This window comes from Microtus oregoni, unplaced genomic scaffold, assembly GCF_018167655.1.
Source record: "Microtus oregoni isolate MIOR12 unplaced genomic scaffold, Mior012 000000F_ref0000247, whole genome shotgun sequence".
In the NCBI taxonomy this organism is placed as follows: domain Eukaryota; kingdom Metazoa; phylum Chordata; class Mammalia; order Rodentia; family Cricetidae; genus Microtus; species Microtus oregoni.
This window is the reverse complement of record NW_024543059.1, coordinates 93,199,321-93,218,469: the sequence shown is the minus strand read 5'-3', so window position 1 is coordinate 93,218,469 and position 19,149 is coordinate 93,199,321. Positions and strand designations below refer to the sequence as shown.

Below are 19,149 nucleotides of genomic sequence, written 5' to 3'. Positions count from 1 at the left end.
GGCGGGTTGGGGGTAGTGGCCAGGCCTGAGGTTTGGCTGCTTTTTGCCTATTAAACAGATATGCAGATGAATGCCTTTAGACACCAATAATACAGAAGGTTTTAGTAACAAGACTTAAATCCTGAGAAAAACCTTCTCCCTGCACCTTGGAAAAATCTCAGAGTGGAAGTTCACCCAGCAGTTGCTCCTCTCCCCCTTTCTTTTGCCACCCACACCCCAAAAGCAACTTTCCCCATGACTCACACGTGGCAGCATGTGCACTTCTTTTATTATTAAATATAAAAGCAGCTTCCTATTTTTTAAATAGATATTTAAATGACCTTATATAAAATAATTCACTTCCAAGTATAAAAAAACTGCAGTCTCACAGTTTGTGAGCCAATGTTCCCTCCGGGCTTTCTCAGAGGAGGGAAGGGGTTCGTATGCAGTGGAGGTTCCAAAGAGTTTGGGGCTCCTCTGCTCTGATGTAGCCAGGCGCCCACAAAGAGCTTCTTGCAATGGGTTGGATTTGCTCTTCTGTTTTTAATAATATATGTTTAAGGTAGAGGGGTAGGAAAATGCCTTTTTTTTTCTGTGTTTTTTCCTTCTATTTTAAAATATGTATTTTCTTGCATGGAAATAGTCTATAAGTAGAAGGCTAAGTAAGCCCCACAAGAAAGTCTCCAGTGTCCTTCCCCTCTGCTGTCTCAGGATGGGGTGGTGGGGCCTACAGACCACCTTCTCCCCCTTGCCTGAAAGATTACGGACCCAGTAGCCAGGGAGGGCAGGAAAGGGGGACACAGCAGCATAAAGAGACCAGGGGCAAGTGAGAGCCCTGTCACCTATGCCCAGGTCTCAGAACCACAGGCAAGGCCTGGCCTAGGAAACAGAGGGCAACAGAATAGAGTTGTAAGTAGACAACCCATTTCTTGATTGCTCTCTTGCTTGGCTAGAGATGGCAGGGTAGGGTGGGTGAGACCAGGAGGGTGTCACTGCCTACCTGGGTCAGGTCTGGAGAAAAAAGGCCAGAAGAGGGTGGGGCTGGAGCATGTAGCTCAGTCCCAGGAGCTCATGGCAGGACAACATTCTCAGCTCCAGGCTGGAGGCAACAGGGGAAGGAGGCTGGCTGCCGGTTAGAGTCTAGAAATCAACTTTAACCATAGGGGTTCTCACATATTCTCAAGACCCATTTTCATTCAGAGCTCTGCCTGTGTCCTTTCTGCCTCTGCCACCCCTTCCTTTCTCCCTTCCACTAGTCACTTCCCTCCTGGGAATGTCAAAGTGCAAGATGCAGAAACCTGGGCAAGAACACAGCCTAGAGACCAGCTCTGGCTGGTAGCCCAGGCAGTTCTCTCACAGCGCCACCCTGGGCAGTCAAAGGCCAAGGCAGGGGAAGGTCAGGGCTTAGGGGCTCCCTCAGCCAGCAGATGAGGCCAGCTCAGTGCAGGAAGCTGAGGAGAGGCCGAGGGGGTGGGAGAACATTCGGACGGATGGTCGCTCATGGGGATGGATGGGACAGGCTGTTCAGCAGGCAGGTTCAGTATTCACAGTGCAATGGCTTCCTTCATGAGGGGTGCCTCTGCTGGGCAAAAGAACTCTGGCAGGGGCTGTGGGTAGGAGGAGCGGAGAGCTTGATCCTCCTCTTGGCATCATGAGCCAGGTCAGACAGGTCCTGAGGCAGGGCTAGTCTCCCCTCCTTCCTGGCTATCAGCTGAGGGCACGTAGGCAAGTTGAGGGTGTAGACCCCTTTAAGCTGTCAACACAAGCAGCCAAAGGCCTCCTCTTCCCGTCTTCTGGGCTGCATGCCTTTATGCCTTTACGGGAAATCGGGCAGATGCTGTCCCGCCCTGCGAATCTCAGGCTTTCCTCTTGGGAAACAGGTCCCTGCCTGTCCATGCTGGATTCCTTGGCAGCAGTTGGGTCTTCTGCGCACAGGCTCTTCTGCTCCTTCTTGTGTGCCCTGGTCTCCCATGGGCCATACAGGCAGGCGGGTCCCTTGCCAGGTTCTGGCTTTGAGAGGAGGGTACAGCTCCTGAGGGAAAGGATCCTGAGCTAGCTCGCTGGCCTTCCTTGAGTGCAGGGAGCCTCCAGGGCCCACAATAAATATTGACAGTGTGGGGGGCATCCTCCAGCCCTCTCTCAGTTAGTTGAGAGTCTAAGGGTTAAGATGAAAAGACCCCCATCAAGGCTGCTTTCATCCAGTCTTGGTCTGCAGGAGCTCTGGTAGTGGCAGGCCACATTCCCAGGAAGATGGCAGGAGAGGGTGGTGATGGACAGTCCCAAAATGTCTCCTTCCATAAAGAGATAGTCCTATGTGCCCAGCTGTAGGGAACAGAAGAAAAGAAGGCTGGTCAGCAATTTGGGAGTGTGGGGAGGGTCGCTGAGGACATGGTTGGGGGAGGTGTGGCATTCCTGTGGGCTGTTGGCCGGCTTCAGGCAAGACTTCCTCTGGTCCTTTCCCTGGCCTTCCAGGCCACCCCAGACACCACAGAGAAACCAGGCAGCTTTGCCTGGCAGCAGTCCAAGCCTCTGGCCTGACTGGCCTCACCTCCTACCTCTCCTCCTGGGGGACCAGTGACCACAAAATGAGGGAGTGGGGCCGGAGGAAGTCTAGGTCACAAGGTAGAGGGGCTATTGCTCATGCAGATGGGAACTGGGAACATGTTCTTGAATTCTTTGCTGGACCCCTCTTCAAGCAAGGTGCTCCCACTCATCTTAGACCAATGAACTAAGGGTGATTTCTGTCAGTTCTAGCAAAGAATTTTTCATATTCACCTCCATACCATTCCTCAGAGGGGTCTGCACAGAAGATACTTGGGCAAAGGCAAATGAATAGAAAGAGTTTGGGCTTGAGGGACAGAGACTAGGGGCAATGCTATGAAGAGGGAGGGCTCAGCCTGTCAACCCTTAGCAGTCCTGCATCCTCCCAGATGGGGTGAGGGACTTGCCTCTTATCATTCATGGAAGCCAAGGCCCTGCCCTCTCCCCACCCCACCCCCATCTTGTCCCCTTGCCCAGCATCCTCAGAACGCTTTGTTCCACAGCAGAAATCCCCTGGATTCCATCCAACAGCTTGACTTTGGACCCTGTGTGGCGCCTCCCCCCTAATGTCCATACCCCCACTGGTCAAGTCTATGATGGGTAAGGAGGGAAGATGAGACCTACAGCCTCTGGCTCCCAGCCCATTCCCATGCTGGAGAGGAAACAAGGGGGAACTATAAACTGGACATGAGCCATGCTGGTACAGCCAGGCCACAAGCTCTGCCAGGGCCATTAGGGAAGAAGGCCTCAGAGGGCATGCCCTAGCCTGTGACCCAGCTCCCAGCTCCCTGGGGTTGAGGGCCCAAGTTTTCTGCAGCTCCCTCAATCTCCACTTCTGTGTGTTCCACTCATCTCCTCGGAGTACTGGTCAATCTGGACATAGACACTCGGTTCCCATAGGCTCCTGGAGCCTGCATGGGGACCAGTTTAGATCTGGACCCACTGAGCAGAATCTTGAAATCCCACAGTGAGAAACTTGAAATCTTGGGCAGGGTTGAGAGTTAGGAGTCAGGAAAAGAATGATTGGAGTATAGAGAGCTCAGGGCAGAGGGCAAGTCCGTACAGGTGGCAAGGAGGAGGAAAACTGATGGCCCTTGGTAAGGGTGACACAGCACTGAACCCCAAAGTCTCCAGAAACTTTGACTGTCTGATTCAGTTCTGAGGTCCTCTGGATCCTTCTCTCAGGTGTTCCAGTGAGCCAGCTAATTCATTGCACCCATCTCCATGCTCCATACTGCCAAGGGGGGGCCCAGGATTCTAGATATGGATTACTGTTTGCTTTTATCCAAATAAATTTCCTTGGTTCTGAGCATCTGTCAGATTTCCTCTGTCTGGAGAAGGGGGTCCAGATTCCTCATCCTACACACAGGACTGTTTGCTTACATGTGGCAAGGGGTATAACTGGAAATTTGAATGGGTCATACAACTAGTTTGACATCTAGTCAATCAGCAAATCAGCTGAGCATTTTGCCACCTAGTTAGCCAGTCAGTTCACCAATCAAGAACTAGTCAGTTAACAGTTACCAGCTAGTTGACCGAATAGTCAATCAGCCAAACAGCTGGCAAGATGAGTTGACTAGTTAATTGGTCAGCCAGATGGCTGGTCAGTTAGAAAAATCTGGCCAGGGTTAGTTGATGATTTAGACCTGGAACCAGTCAGGCAGCATTTACTGAATTTTTGACAAGGATGGAGGGGCCCTGTCTGTCCTAGAATCAAGGATAGAAAGTGAAGTGCAGAAAACGTAGAAGGTAGTTCCTGCCCTCTAGAGGCTTACAATCTTCTTAGTAGTGCAAAAATGTACATACATACATTAAATATGATTTTAAAATGCATAAAACAACATCCAAATGTGTGCAAATTGATATAGTATTAGCCATATACAAAAGAGCAGAAGGGGTAAGAGTTAAAAGAGCAACTGGAGGGATGTGGAGACTTCAGGAGGGAAAGCTTCCCGATAGGCTGCTGTGGGCTGGGTTCAGAGAGGAAGAATATAGGTCACATCTTCATTAACATTGTGGGCAAGGACAATAAATGACACTCATCAGTATGCAGGAGACACAACCAAGAGTTACGAAGTGACCAGATTAGGAGTTAAAACACTTTCAGTAGGCTCAGGGCATGAGCAGAAAGCAACAAGTAGTTTTAACAAAGGTGAACATAAACTACATTTTGGCCAAAAAGGTTAAGCTGTCCAAGTATGGAATGGCGAAGGTCTGCTGGACAGAGGCTCATGGGAAAGCAAACTGGGGTTTTTAATAGTCCACAAGCTCTACATATGACAATATATGATGCAGCTGTTAAAACTAACGTGATCTTAATCTGCACAAGTAGAAGAGTACTGTCCAGATCAAGGAAGGCAAGAGTCCCACTGTACTCTGAGCGGTCAGACAACATCTGGAGTACTGTGTCCAGGGCTGGGCGCCACATTTTCAGAGGGGCATACAAACGACTGTGTCCAGGATGGTGAGGGGTCTGAAAACCATATCATATAAGGAATGTTTGAGGGGCTTGGCCACACTTAACACAGGGGATTCTTAAAGGGGACATGAATGGCTGGCTTTAAATATCAGGCCTTGTTAGAAGATGAGATGATTAGTTGGGGACGGGGAGAAGGGAAGGCAGCTTTGCCGGCATAAGGGAGGAACTCCTATGTTGGGTGCAGGTGGAACAGACTGGCATGCAGGGAACTTGCCTGGAACTGGGAGTGTGTGACTGGAAGCTGGCTGACTCCCTGTTGGGGATGCAGAGTGGGTCCTTTTAGGATGGAACACTGGGCCAAATGACCTCTTAACAGCTCTGTCAAGGCTAAATCTCTATGGCACCATGATTCTAAAACAGGGAGGCAGCCATGACCTTGGCTGGGGAGCAGGACCAGATGAGGCACAGTCTGGCAAGAAGTGGATGCTGAGAAGTTCAGGGCTCAGCACCAAGCTGGGAGTGCTCTTGTTTGAAGGGGCTGGCGGCCATGCGGAGGCTAATGAAAATTCCCCAGGGTGGTAAAGACCTTGTAAAAGCCTCATTAGAGGAGGAGGAATGTGGTTGCTTTGGGATTGAATGTGTCAACAGCAAGAATAGAAGCATAAAGCAGAAGTAGCGGTAACTAAGTATCTGTGGGGGAGGGGCACAGGAGTACAGGGGAGACCTGAGGCCTGGAAAGGAGGGACCTTGCTAGAATGAATGAAATGGGAGTGGGGTAGAGGAGAGGAAGTTAAATGTGTGGGAGTTGGTGGCTTCTGCAGTAGGGGAGGGTTACTGGATATAGTTCTTTTTAAGGGATAGAGGGTATCAAAATCAGAGCCTTACCTTGGTATCCTTTCTATACTGGCAATTCCACCCCTCTGTCCTCATCCTGGGTCAAGGGGCTGCAGGCAGAAAACAGGGCTGACATAAGACTTTGTGAGGAGCATAGGACTGAGAGAACCTCTATCTTATCCCAAACCCTGCACCTGGGTTCCATCAACTGCCCATATCTCTGATGATCAGGAGAAAACCCAGCAGCCGTGGGAAGGAGAGAGACCCTTCTTTCTTGGTACCCACCCTGCTCTGCAGCTCTGGTTTATTAGGGCAAGGGAGAGAAGCCCCTCCTCCAATCTAGAGGGAAAACAGCCCCTCCCACATTCCCTCTCCAACTTCTCACCTGCCCTCTGGTCGCCCCACATAGGAATTCAATGTCAGAGGCTCTCGATGGATCTGGTAACAAGAAAGAGTTGTCTCACAGAGGTGCTGGCATTCCCCCAAGCATTACTGAGAGAGAATTCCTTTAGCTACCCCAAAGCATACACAGTTAAGGAAGACTCCAGGGCCTCTTGAGGATGGGTGCTCCTTCTCCTGTCCCCTCTAAGGCAGAATACCACCTATGGGTCCTCAGGCTCCCAGAACAGCCTTCCCCTCCTCCCCCTTCCCTCTTCCACCTGGTTACTCAAGAATTCTCTTTTCTGTATATTTCTTTTCTCATTCCCTCTCAAGGATATTGAGGCTGGAGACCTCTTGATTTTGTTATTTATTTGTTTGCTTGTTTATTTTTGAGACAGGATCTCTGGCTGATCTAGAACTTGCTATGTTGATCAGGCTGGCCTTAAACTCATAGAGATGTGCCTGCCTCTGCCTCTGGATTATTGGGGTTAAAGGCACATGTCATCACCACACCTGGTACCCTTTGGATTCTTGAAGCAACACTCCATCACCACCTTCTACCCTTTGGGTTGTCATCCCCACCTCCCAGCAACTGCAGAGCCTGTTGGAACCTGACTGTCCTCTGACCTGCCGTATAGGATGTCCCCCTCTCCTGGGGTTCTCCTTACCCTCCGCTTCCACCTGTAGAACAGGAGGCCCCCAACAGTCAGCAAGACCAGGATGATGCCTGGCACCAACAGGTGGAAGACAAACTTGTTGGGGTTAAGGTCGTTCTTTTGCTTCATCTCAATGCCTGTGTCAGTCAAAGGAATGGAGTTAAAATGGGCCACAGGCCTGGATGCCCCCTCACTTGCTGGTCCTCCTTCCAGCTCTGTGGGGCTCCTTCGATCCCTGGTACTTCTCTTGCCCTCAAGCTCCCTGAGGGGCAGCACAATGCCCCAAGAGTGGCTTCTGTGAAGCAGTGACTGAGCAAAGGGGGTGGCTGGGTTTCTGAGGCCCTGTGGACCCAGTGTCGAAATGTGGGGAGAGCCTGGCTCCTGGTGGTCTCCAGGCAGCGCAGATGAACCATCTGTCTTCCCAGGAGTGTGATTCTGTGTCTGGCCAGTGGGTCTCGTAGCGTTCACCTCTGGCAATGGGGTGTCTGTTTCTGCTGGCTGCTGGTCCTCTGTTGATTTATGGAGTGGAGAAGATGCTGAGAGGTCTCTGGATCTGTCCATCTCTGCCTGGATGCTGTCCTCTACAGGATTGGAGGGGGAAAGCTTTGCTTCCTGGGTCAAAAAACCCTCACTAGCCTCTCCAGAAGCTTCTTCTAGGACCCAGTTAGTGCCCAGTGAAGATTTAAGGATGGCTTCCACAGCAGGGATAGGGGCCTCCACAGAAGGATGAGGCTCTGAACCCTCAGTGAGTCTGTCCTCATGGTTTGGGGTCTCTGGTGACTCAAGGCTCTGGCAGGTACTTCTGGGTAGTCGCTGCTTGGAACTACCTGGGTCCTCTGTGCGAAGGGGCTGCTCACTGGGCAAGAGGGAGTTGCCCTCTGTCCTCTGAGAATCATCCCAAGCCAAGCCAGCCAGAGGGGCCATGGAGGGGGCAGGGGACTGGTGAGGGGAGGTAGAGGCCAGGTCACTGCTAGGGGTGGCTTTAGGGTACAGGCAGTTGCAATCAGGCTTGGTCACCACATCTGAAAGAACCACAGAGAAGGGGAGAGAGAAATATGGGGAGGAGATAGAGTCACCAGCCTCTAGCACAGCTCCCCCAGAGAGGTAAGAGGGGGTAAGGACCTGGGGCATGGGAAGGGGACCCTCTTCTTCTAACCCAGCCCTGGGGCTGGGGAGAGGGCAGGGCAGCAATACATGATCATGACACAGAACTCAGGCAGCAGGTAGCAATATTGGACAAGGAGGTAGCAGAGTATCATGGACAAGGAACCAAGAGCAAGGTACAGACAAACAGGAAGACTTGAAGAAGACCACAGGACAGTGAACTGGGGCTCTAGCTGACTGGATACCAAGCCAGGGGTAAGCAAGCAGTCAGGCTAGGGGACTGAGCAATAGCTCCTGGATTAACACAAGACACTCGGAAGCCCCCAAGACACTGGTTTCATGCACAGCCAGGAGCCAGACCACCACAGCCACAGCCACAGCAGGAGAAGGCTGGCTCTGGGAAGCAGCCAAAGTTTGGGACTTTGGGATTGAAGCACTAACGCTGGACTTGAGTATTGTCCTGTTGCAGGCCTCATCCCCTGCTTTGGACACGCGTGGCACAGAACGCAGAGATGAGGACACGCAGGGTGCACAGGTAGGGAGAGTTTGAATGATGTTCAGACTTCAAATTCAGCCTTGTCCCTTGAGGGGACATCCAAGGCATCCTGGGGACTTCTGGAGCCAGGGTATCATGGTGTTTTGCAGCAGGGCTCCTGGAACAAGGACCCTGACTGCCAGATGAAGCACCTGCTCTTTCCATGGAATCCCCATTTATTCAGCCAGTCTGCAGAGCCAAGGGGAGAAGCCACCATGCCTACATGGCTTTCTGAGAAAGGTCTTCTTTCCCTCTCACTACCATAACAGCCACCAGCATGAGCCTTCTTGACACTGCCACATCAAGTAAGGCAGTGAGACAGTACATGCAGGCATAAGTCAGTGTACATGCACACACATGTCAGCAAAGACATGTGCCCAGGTCCCTGCGGTACATGAAGCCACATGAGTACATAAAACACACAGAAACAGACTCTGCAGCCGGGCTACTCTGGGATCCCCCTCTCCCCTTATTTCACCCCACACACACCCTCCCTGTAGCTGGCCCTCCTGTGCTTACCTGGACTGGAGCACTTATCAAAGCTTTTTTTGCAGTTCTTGCTAAATATATTCCAGTCTGTTTCAAGGAGATTCTTTGTTTTATTAAAGACATCCTTGATTTTCTCCAGTAACTGAAGCGGAGTTTCATGGAAAGTTCGGACACAGCTCTGAAAGAAGAGCAGAGACCCCTTCAGTGAGCTTGAACATGGGCCTCCTCTCACTATTACTTCTGTTAAATTCTCTTGGGCTTTCTCACATGGATTTTCTTTTCCACTTTTGCTTCCTACCTCTCATCTCCTCTGCTTTGGAATATCTGTCCTGAGGTTGAGAAATATGTCATTCACTCATAGATCCATCTAACACATATTTAAATGCCAAGTGTATGGTAATTTACCTGGGCATCATGCAAGGGACAAAAGAGAAGTGGTTTTCCTGGCCAAGCTGGGCACTGAGTCCAGCAGATGCTAGCACTAAACACATTGTTACAAGAGAGTGTCCTGAGCCATCTGAATGTGTATAACTAAAGAGAGCTAAACGAGGCCCCAGGGGGAAGATTGCCAAAAGTTAAAAGATGAGCAAGGGAAGAGAAGGAGATGGGGTTAGGGATGATAGAAGATGCAGGGGTCCTGATGCAGGAAAGCATGGAATGTCAAATGATTGAGAGGAGGCTGGAGTGGTTTTGGTGCTGTCATCTAGGAGGAAATTGGCAAGAGATGCAGCTGCAGAGAGTTCTGCCAAGGCCAGGGACTTGTTGACCCTGCCAGGAACTTGTAATTTTTATCCACAGAGCCAATAGGAAACTGAAAAACTGCTCAGGAGGTGGAGCGTGGTGTAAGACCTGAATTTTAGAAAAATCATCTTGGTATGGTATAGAGAACAGATCTGAGGAGGCCAGAGGAAATGAAGCTCCTTGGCTGGGGCCATGTTCTGGAGAAAGTGCCAAGGATGCCCTGCTCTGCCTGCTGAGTGGGCCCAGCTGCTCACACCCACTGCAGTTCTGAGAAGCCACACCCTCCTGGGATCATCCCACCTTACCAGCTGCTCCTTCAGGCTCTGTGCCAGACTGTGCCTTCTAAATACTGCCGTGCCTCAGGGTTCTGCTCTGGGCTTACCTCCTCTTCCACAGCAAGTTGTGCTATGTGCAGTTACAGTGTTGTCTACAGCTTATTTCCAGAATGACAACTTTTCCCTTAAACTTTCTGAGCTATTCAGCGAAGAACACTACGTTTTCCAAGGCTACTATAAAGCCCTTGATTCCATCACTGTATCTCCCCAGCATGCCCATAGCAGGCTTATAACAAACAGTTACTAGACAAATGAATGAAAAGACCTGGGCTCAGCTTCATCACTCAGCGGCTAGGAACTTCTTTGCTTGGATTCATCTTCTTGTCTGTGATGTCAGGATGACAATACCCAAGCCTCTCCGAGGAGCTGTTAAGGCAGGCCAGCTGGCTCTTTCTGGCATGTGTCTTTATAAAGCTCTTTGCCTCAAACCTGACCTTATGTGTTGTAAAAGAAACCAGGCATCTTCACCTAGAACCCTGACACCCAAGGTTTCTCACAATGGAGGTGCCTGCTGGGTCGGGAGCTCAGAATCCTTTTTTGAGTGGCGAGACTGGACCTTAGCTCCTTGAGCTTACATTTTGCCTCCTCCCTCAGCATGCACTGCGCGAATAGTCACTGAGCCAAGGGAGTCTGAAGACCTTCTAGCTCAACCAATGGTGAGGCAGCTTCAAAGATGTAGTTTCCCAGGCCCATGGGCCCAAGGAAGTGGAGTCTCTAAGGGTGTATGCTGGGACTCTGCCTTGTAAACACGCTCTCCAGGTGATCTGCTGGCACTCTAATGTTGGGGAAGCATAGGTTTAATGCTGTAGGAAAGAGCCATCCCTTCCTCAACCCAACAGCCAGTCCAGATAATCTGGTTTTTAGTTCCCTTTGGGGGCAAATTCTTCCACCAGGTGGTCTCTGTTTCCTCTCTCTTTTCTCCCTGATCTGCTTCCAACAGCAGTTTCCATGTTGTCACAACTGGTGGACCAGTGGACGCTCAGCTCGTTTGATAAAGTGCTGGCTCCTTCCATCTGGAAGCCCTGAGGTGCTGCCCTCCTGTTTTCCTCCTACTTGAGGCTACACTTCATTTGGGGTCCTGTTCTGTGGCCCCACAAACAGCTTCTGTGTATTCAGCAATCACAATCCTGACCGCCTCCTGCAGCTGTCTGATGCGCCCCATACTAAACCGAGCCACGCAGCCTGTGGTCATCCTTATTTTGACATCAGTGAAATCTCCAGGGGCTCAAGATGAATGCATCCTGACTAACTCTTTCCCTTCTATCCCCAGGAAGCACCAAGCCCTATCTGCCTGGGAGGAAGCACATCTACTCACCTTCAATTTTCCTGCACCACCCTGGTTCAAGCCACCACCAACACTAGCCTGGTTGAGCTTCCCGCTGGTCTCCAGATCTCCATTTTTGTTCTCTGTAGCCTACTCTCCAGACCATCACCAGAACAGTCTCACATCATAAGTGACATTGTGTCATTCACTAGTTTATGGTGGCTTCTTTCAGATTTAAGACAAAAAAGTCCACTGTCTTTGACACCCGACTTCCCTCCCTCCCCTCTGTATCCCCTGCCTGGGCCCTACTGAGTCCTTTGGGTCCCTGAACGCAAACCTTTCTGGTCACTCTTGGGCTTCAGTATAGCACTCCTCGCTCGGGACTGTTTCTCCATCTGTGCCCTTACTACTCTTACTTGTGCTGGAGCTCCAGTTAAAGCTGTCTACTCTCTCTTTCTCTCTGCATCCTCAGTAAGTTAGCATTCCCTGTTGCACTCCGCATCCTCTCAGCCATCAGAGGCCTCCGCTCCCCTGCTCTACTCCTCTCCAGGGCTGCTGTTACTCTCATCCATTCACATACGTGTATCTTAGCTGTCTCCGCACCCATTCCCTCCCCTCTGTCTTCATGATTGTGGGGGATCTTAGCCTTCTTTGATCATGGCTATTTCCTGTAGTCCAGAACAGCACTTTAGACACAATGGTCACTCAGTAAGTGACCATTTTGCTACATGGATGAACAGTCCTTCTGGTTATATTCACAGATGCCATCGTTGAAGAGCTGCCTGCCTCACTTGACCCTAAGCTCTGTAAGGGTGGGGACTGGGGATTTCCTGCTCCACGGATATCATCAAGGTCCAGCACTGTGCCTCCTATCCAGTGACTACTTGGTGAAGGTGGATGGAGCAAAGAAATGGATGGGTGAGTGAGGCTCAGGCAAGGCAAGCATATGGGGCAGGGAGAGACCGCCACAGCCTCCCTCAGCTCCTTCCCAGGTGCTCTAGCCCCTGAACCACCCTACCTTGTTATCCTCTCCATAATCCGTGGTGAAGCAGTTCCTCAGTCTCAGAGAGAGTTCCTGGAGCCTCTCGGTGGCATTGGCATTGGGAGTGTTGTCTTTAAAGCGCATGTTCTCCTCAATTATGTCTTCCACCAGAAAAAATGCCTTCTTAAGGTAGCAAACGGTATCATTCTGGAGTACAGGAGACAGGACTTAGGACCTGGCTCAGGTGGCCTGGGAATCCAGGCTTCCTATGGGAGGACCGCCACCCTAGGCACATGGAGGGCTGCAGCCCGCCATCTTGTGCCTGTCAGGGGGGCGCACACCACCCTGGTGCTGAGCATGCTCCCCGTGGCTTGTCTTTTATTCTTTTTCTTTGAATCAACCATAACTAAGAATTGAGCTAGAGTGAAGGGTAGGTGGAGTCTGATTAGAGAGCTTTGGATTTCCAAAATGAGACTTTTTTCAGGATGGACACACACAGGAAGGCTGAGTTTCAGCTTCTGTCCCTCAACTTTTCCTGTCTTCTCCTTTCATCTTACTTTCACGGAAGTCCTCCGCCATAGAGCCCCTTCAGACCCTCCAGAATAGAGAGATACTGGGGACTACCTTTTTCCTCCAAGGATACAGTATTTGGTTCTCTAGTGCCCACCAGTAAATATGTGTCATGGTTCAAGTGAAGGAGTAAGAGAATGGACGAGTGAAATCCTGGGGCTATGCAGGCCATGGCATTGTCACAGAGGTGCATGGGTCTAGCGCGTGAGAGCTCAGAGATGGAAGCAATTCTGGACAGACTGGTTGTTCTTCTTGAGGCACACAGATCTCCAGAAAGGTGTGGCTCAGGGGACAGTGGGAGACATGGAAAGGTAAGACAGACACCACAAAGAACTGGTGCAAACGCTGGGAAGTAGAAGGAAGCAGAGAAGGGAAATGAGAATATGGTGGGGTAGGTACTGGAGACTTGGAACTAGACTGTCTATGTTTTCTCTTGGAGCCATGGGGTGGGGTTCCTGACAGGCAAGGAGAAAATGAAGGCTTTGGGGTTTCAGAGAGCTCCCCCTAGTGGTAAGATGAAGAGTGCCCTAGAATCAGGGAAGTTGGTTAGGAAGCCTCCAAAGGATGGATGGCAAGGATGGAGAGACTGTATCCTAAGGTGCAGAGAGGCACTAGATGACTGATTGGTTAGGTGTGGAGTAGAAAGCCAGGTTAGACTGCCTTCCTCACTCTGGATAGTGGATGAAGGATCTTCCTTTAAAAAAAAAAAACAAACAAGCAAACATGCTATAACATTCCTGGGTTCAAATTAGGCCTCTATCACTTAACTAGCTATGCTCCTAAATCTCTGTGTGGGTGATAAATATTTGTGGACCTGTTAGGGTTAGCTAGAGAATGTGCCTAACATTTAGCGAGCGCCTAATAGATGCCAGGTCAAAGGGAGGAAACAGCAAAGGACTTAACTCTGGACCCTGCCCACTGGTAGTTGACACCTGAGTGCCCAGGACGCCTCACATTCTCATCCCGTCCTGCTCTAGGCTTTCTGCTGCATTCATGCTGTTTCATGCGACCACCCTGGGGGCAAAGGGTGAGCACTCACTAAACACCTGGGCCCTGCAACACTTGCTACTCACCTCGAACTGTTCCTGGTCTACAAAGTCAAAGGTAATCTGGCATGAGGTTTCCATTTGGCTGTCGATCTGTGAGACAGAATAGATCAGTGATTACATGGAACCTATAAGTCAACTTAGCTTCAGAATGGGACCCTGATTTTTGGGTGAATGAGGTTTTAATTTCATCTACTTCCCTAAAACAATGCTGGAATGACAGAGCCACAGCTAGGAGGAAAGCTGTAGCTTCCAAATGTCCAGGGGGATTAAAACAAAAAAAAAAATGAACAAAAGCCCTTATGCTTTTATCTATAAAATAACATCCAGTCTGTTATAAGGAGGAATTATCTTTAGGAAAACATAAGATGTAATCTTTCTGGGAGGCAGTTAGCACCCTATCATGAAAAGAATTCAAGCAGAGGGTAGCCAAGCTCTGGGGAGTCTGGGTCTCTAGCCCCAGCCTTTCTGTGGAGCAAGTTCTTAACCTGGGAGAACACCATGCCACTCATGTACCTTGGCTTGCTATGGAAGCTGCATTAAAAAAAAAAAAGTGGTGTTGAGGAGGGAGTTTGGAAGGCTCAGCTCCAGGACCCAAATTCAGAGCTCTGAGTTGGCCTTACCCATTGGTGCCCCATCCTGTTGATGAATTCTTTACTGAGAGGGACATAAGCCATGGCAGCAACTGGACCCTGACTGGGGATGGCATTTAGAATTGTTGATGATTCTGTTGACCCTATTAGAGATAGATCTGAGTCCCTTCATGGCCCAGATGAACAGAGCACCCCAACCTCAGGGTAAGGGTCAGGGAAGTGAAGGTAGAAGGCTGGGAGTTTGGCTGGGGCCTCCCATCTAAATTTGGGTGGGGCCCTAGTGCCAGGCTGTCAGAGGATCTGGCTATCCAGGAGCTGGATAAACCATCTGGACCCAGCAGGCAGACCGGGCTGGCTTCCCAAAGGAGGCATTCTCTGAGTCAGAGCAGGGTCACGAAGTCTTTTAGAATCCATAGTGGACACTCCTGGGCTACCATTAACTCAGGCAACCAATTAGAAGCCCGCCCTACCCATTACCTATAGGGAACCCAGACAAGGCTTCAGAGTCAAGGGGGAAACCTAAGGTCCCCCCACCACGCTTGAGAAGATCAGTGAGAAAAGTATCAGGACAGCCATGATCCAGGCAGCTCTGTTTCCTGCAAGCCCTCTTTCTGACTGTGCCTTTGGGCTGCTACCTCAGTTTCCTCTGTGAGGAGAAGGGGTGGCCTCATACTCACCAGTTGCTGCAGGACCTGCAGGTGCCCATTCCCAATCATGTGGCTACAGTGTTCCGACACCTCCTTGGCAATGCTCCTGCCGACCAGGAGACAGACCAGCAGCAGCCTGGGGCCCAGCCATGTCTATGACAGAAGGGAATCATGTCTCTCCAGTGCTTCCTCTCCCCAGCTATCCCCATGGCCCACTAAGGACAGAAAACAAAGCCCTATTCCCATAAAGCCTCACACCCCAGGATGTAGCACTCTCCAAATTAGATTTCTCATCAGTCAGGGTGCCACCTTGCTCTTCCCTTGATAATAAACCAAATGCCATCTTCTCCGAGAAGTCTTTCCAGGTTAACCCAGGCCAACCCAACAACACAGAGCTTTGTGGGGTGTAGAGACAGGGTTTGTCTGTGTAACCTTGGCTGTCCAGGTAACTGACTCAAGCTAGTTGTCTCTCAGGCTACCAGCTCATGGTGTATATGGTGTGGAGGACAGGACCTGGGCATGGAGACGTACAAGTCGGTAGACCAGGCTGGCCTCGAACTCACAGAGATCCCCCTGCCTCTGCATCCCAAGTGCTGGGATGAAGGCATATGCCACCATCCAGCTCACAGAACTTAAAAAAAGTTAAAAAGACTTATTTAGTCCTGTTCTGTGTTTATGAATATTTTACCCGCATGCATGTATGCCTACCTTATGCATGCTTCTTGGAATTCCCTGGACCTGAAGGTATAGAAGATTGTGAGCCAGAACCATGTATGTGCTGGGAGTTAACTTGGGTCCACTGAAAGATCAACAAGTATTCTTAGATGTTGAGCCATCTCTCTAGCCCACAGAGAACTTCTAATGATAATATTAGGGTTGTGCCAATCTGTGTAAGCTCTCGTGGACGGGAAACTCCTCAAGGGTAGAGTTTCCTGTCCTTTCAACTTTAACGCTGAGGCAAATCCTTTGTAAGCTGGGTTCAAGTTTGTGGTCAGACAGCAGCTTTCAGACTACAAGCATCCTGCCTTTCTTCCTACCTGGTTCCACAGGTCTGGCCCTACACGGGGGGGGGGGGGGGGGGGGGGCGGGGACTCCGGGACCAAATTCCATTTCACTGGGAACTCAACCCAAGTGGGAGACCTCCTGGAGCTTTGGACTTGCATTTCGAGAAGAGTCCAACTGACTAATCAAAGACAATGGTGTGTTTCACAGCTGACATCTGCCTATCTGAGACCCATCAGACAGTTCATCTAGTCAGCAGACTCTTGCCACAGCAAGGAAATTCTCCCCTTTTTATCAATACCCACCTGGCCCAGCAGCTGCTCATTCCTAGAGAAATGGGTCTGGCTCCTGATACCTGACTTGGTCCTTACTTTCTCCTTTCTTCCTCCTCCCCAAGATCCTTTCATGACTACGGCTCAATAGGGCATCCCAGGAGATTCCAGCCTGAGGCAGAGGGGCTTTTGGGCTTCCTTTCCCTGGTCTGAGACTGCCTCCTAGGAGCTCCTGAGCATCCTGGCAGCTGATGTCCCTGAATTCAGGGAAATGCTGGCAGGGTGGAGTGATGGCTGGCACCCTCCTAGATCTGGGCTCTGCCCCAATAGTCCAGATGATGAGACAAATGCTGCAAATAGGAGCACATTGAAAAAAAAACCCTGGGAGGCTGTGAAACGGTCCATAACAACAATATTTACATCTAAAAGTCTGCAGCCTTACCAGTGTGTACGGGGTGGGGGGGGGAGGAGCATTGGCTGAGTACTGATGAGGGAAGAGGGACTTCAGTGAGGTTTTAAAGGGTGGCAGACAGAGGTGGGGCTCAAGAGAAGAGGCACAGGGTTGCCCAATGCCATTAAGCACAGGGTCTGTTAGGGTCCTGGCCTGTCCTCAGAGGCAGAGTGTAGAAGAAGGTTCAGACAGCCATGGGGTGATGCTGTGCTGGGCACTGTTGGGCAATCGAAAGTTAGCTCTGAGTGGCATCCCAGATCTTCAGAACTTCACACTTAGGACCGGGTAAAGGAAATGACTGTACAGAAGGTAACTGACCCAAGCTAGTTGCCACTCAGCCTACCAGCTCATGGTGTATGTGGTGTGAAGGACAGGACCTGGGCATGGAGATGTTTAAGAAAACCTCATTCCTGGCACTTCAGGTCATTGGTGTTTGAAGATAGCAAGGTGAAGATATTACCCCGGGGATGCCTGGGTTTTGGTGACGTTTCAAGAATGCACAGGAGTGACGCACAGCTACCATTTGAGAAGCTAACTTCAAAGATGACCAAAGGGGGCCCCATCCTAGATCTGCAACTGCTGTGCTACCATAGGCAAGGTTACAGATGGGCACCCAGGGGTTAATACTCTAGCTTACATCTGGCTGGACAGGCTCTTCCTGGCTTGCTTCTTCCTCCCACCCACTGCTTCAGCCTCTGACTATGGGAGCAGCCCTGGAAAGAAACTGCTGCAGTCTCAGAATGCTTCAAGACATCACACTCGTTCATTTCCCAATCAGTAAGGTCCCGGAGAAACCTGGCAAAAAAGGCCCCTCTGACTGATCTGGTCTAAGTGGCCTTCTTTCCCCTTGTTTCCACTTGGTGGCCCTTCTTTTTGCTTGTTGTTTCTGTTCCTTCTCTCCTCCTCCTCCTCACCCCATCTCCTACCTCTCAGCTGGGTCCTCTCTCCTAGTGGATCTCCTCTTCTCTCTCAAACACCTGCAACTCTCTCCTGCCCTCGAGGCTTTTCCTCTCATTCTCTTCAGAAGCGAGCCCACTTGCTGTCCACTGAAAGTGCCACCCTGCACTCCCTAGGAGCCAGAGCATCATCTGTTGCCACTTTGGGGCGGAATTTCTAGCAGCCCACCAGCAGCTCTGCAGCTGGGAACTCTCATCCCACTCTCCTCAGTCAGCAGCTGAGCCCAGAATAGCCCCATCCCATTGAACCAAATTCTCCAAGTAAAGAAGGTTTAGGGTTAGCTTCAGGCCATCCCTGGAGTCCCATTTTTCCTCAAAAAGCCACCTAAGTTCCTAACAGCTCCTGCCCATAGGCTGGAGCAAGTAGCAGCATGCCCATCTCTTTTCTTCGGACAACAGGTTGCTCAACATAGGTCCTGACATTCTAAAGCTGAGTGGCCCTAAATTTTCCCTACCCAGAAGGCCCACTCCCAACTAGGGCCTAGAAACATGTGCAACAGTCAAAGGAAGATGCCGACTGGGGATGATGCCACACACGGGTCTGTCACTCGGTACCTGGAGACCGGTTGATCATCCTGGCAGATCCTGGGCCTGTGCCGATTGCTGCGAACCTCTCTCTCCTGCCTGTGGGTGGCTCAATTTTCTCCTCCGTTCAATGGGGTGAACAGCCTTTCCTTTACCCCTCAAAGCGCTGTAGCCCCAGGAGCAGCTGCTGAACTACAGCGGGCCTCAGCCCTAGCGCAGAAGCGGTTAGGAAGCCGGAGCCCAGGGCCGAGATGCCTGAGCTGAGGGGGCTGTACGCTCGTGGGGCCGCACCGCGCCGCCCGCTGCTGCAGAGCTCCCTCCCTAGCCCTGCCCGGGCCCCGCGCCGTGGTTGCAGCTTACCGATGAAGGGCAGCGCCCCGCGGCGCCCCACGCGGTCATACGGGCAGATGGGTTCCGGCCCGGCGTCTTGGCCGCCCTAGTTCGCTCACTCCGTCGCTTGCTGCCGGCTAGAGAGCCTGCGCCCCGGCCGAGGGCCACGCCGCTGTCCCGGGATGCAGAAATCGGCAGCGACACGGAGAGCACCGAGGCAAACTTTCACTTTCCTCTGGCCGAGCTTCGCTGGCCAGCTCTCGGCACAGCCTTTTAAGCGGGAGGACTGACGGGGCATGTGGTTTATGGGAAATCACCCTGGCCCTCTGCCAGACACACACACACACAAACACACACAATCACACACGCTCACACTCACAGGCACTGACACATACACCCCGGAGGCCCACTGGGCTGCCGCCTCCCTTCCCCCAAGCGTGCCGCCTGGTCGTCCCCGCTAGCTAGCTCTCTTCCCAGTCTCTGTGGCTGTGCTAGCT

General features: G+C 51.1%; 1 protein-coding gene across 3 annotated transcripts; it reads right to left on the bottom strand.

Moving 5' to 3' along the window:
* Positions 1 to 251: 251 nt before the first annotated feature.
* LOC121452722 (macrophage colony-stimulating factor 1-like) lies at positions 252 to 19,129 on the bottom strand. 3 transcript variants are annotated; one of them, XM_041658932.1, is made up of 9 exons: positions 18,683 to 19,129; positions 15,147 to 15,269; positions 13,904 to 13,969; positions 12,297 to 12,467; positions 8,969 to 9,116; positions 6,823 to 7,832; positions 6,159 to 6,211; positions 5,825 to 5,883; positions 252 to 2,301 (listed from the first exon to the last, which is right to left on the bottom strand). In XM_041658932.1, the coding sequence occupies exons 1-8, from the start codon at positions 18,719 to 18,721 to the stop codon at positions 5,838 to 5,840; spliced, it is 1,656 nt and encodes a 551-aa protein (XP_041514866.1). In that variant the 5' UTR covers positions 18,722 to 19,129; the 3' UTR covers positions 252 to 2,301; positions 5,825 to 5,837. The 3 variants fall into 3 exon arrangements, with proteins under 3 accessions (XP_041514866.1, XP_041514886.1, XP_041514875.1); XM_041658952.1 differs by having other exon boundaries at positions 6,823 to 6,947; XM_041658941.1 differs by lacking the exon at positions 252 to 2,301 and adding an exon at positions 4,424 to 4,993.
* Between the last annotated feature and the right edge of the window lie 20 nt (positions 19,130 to 19,149).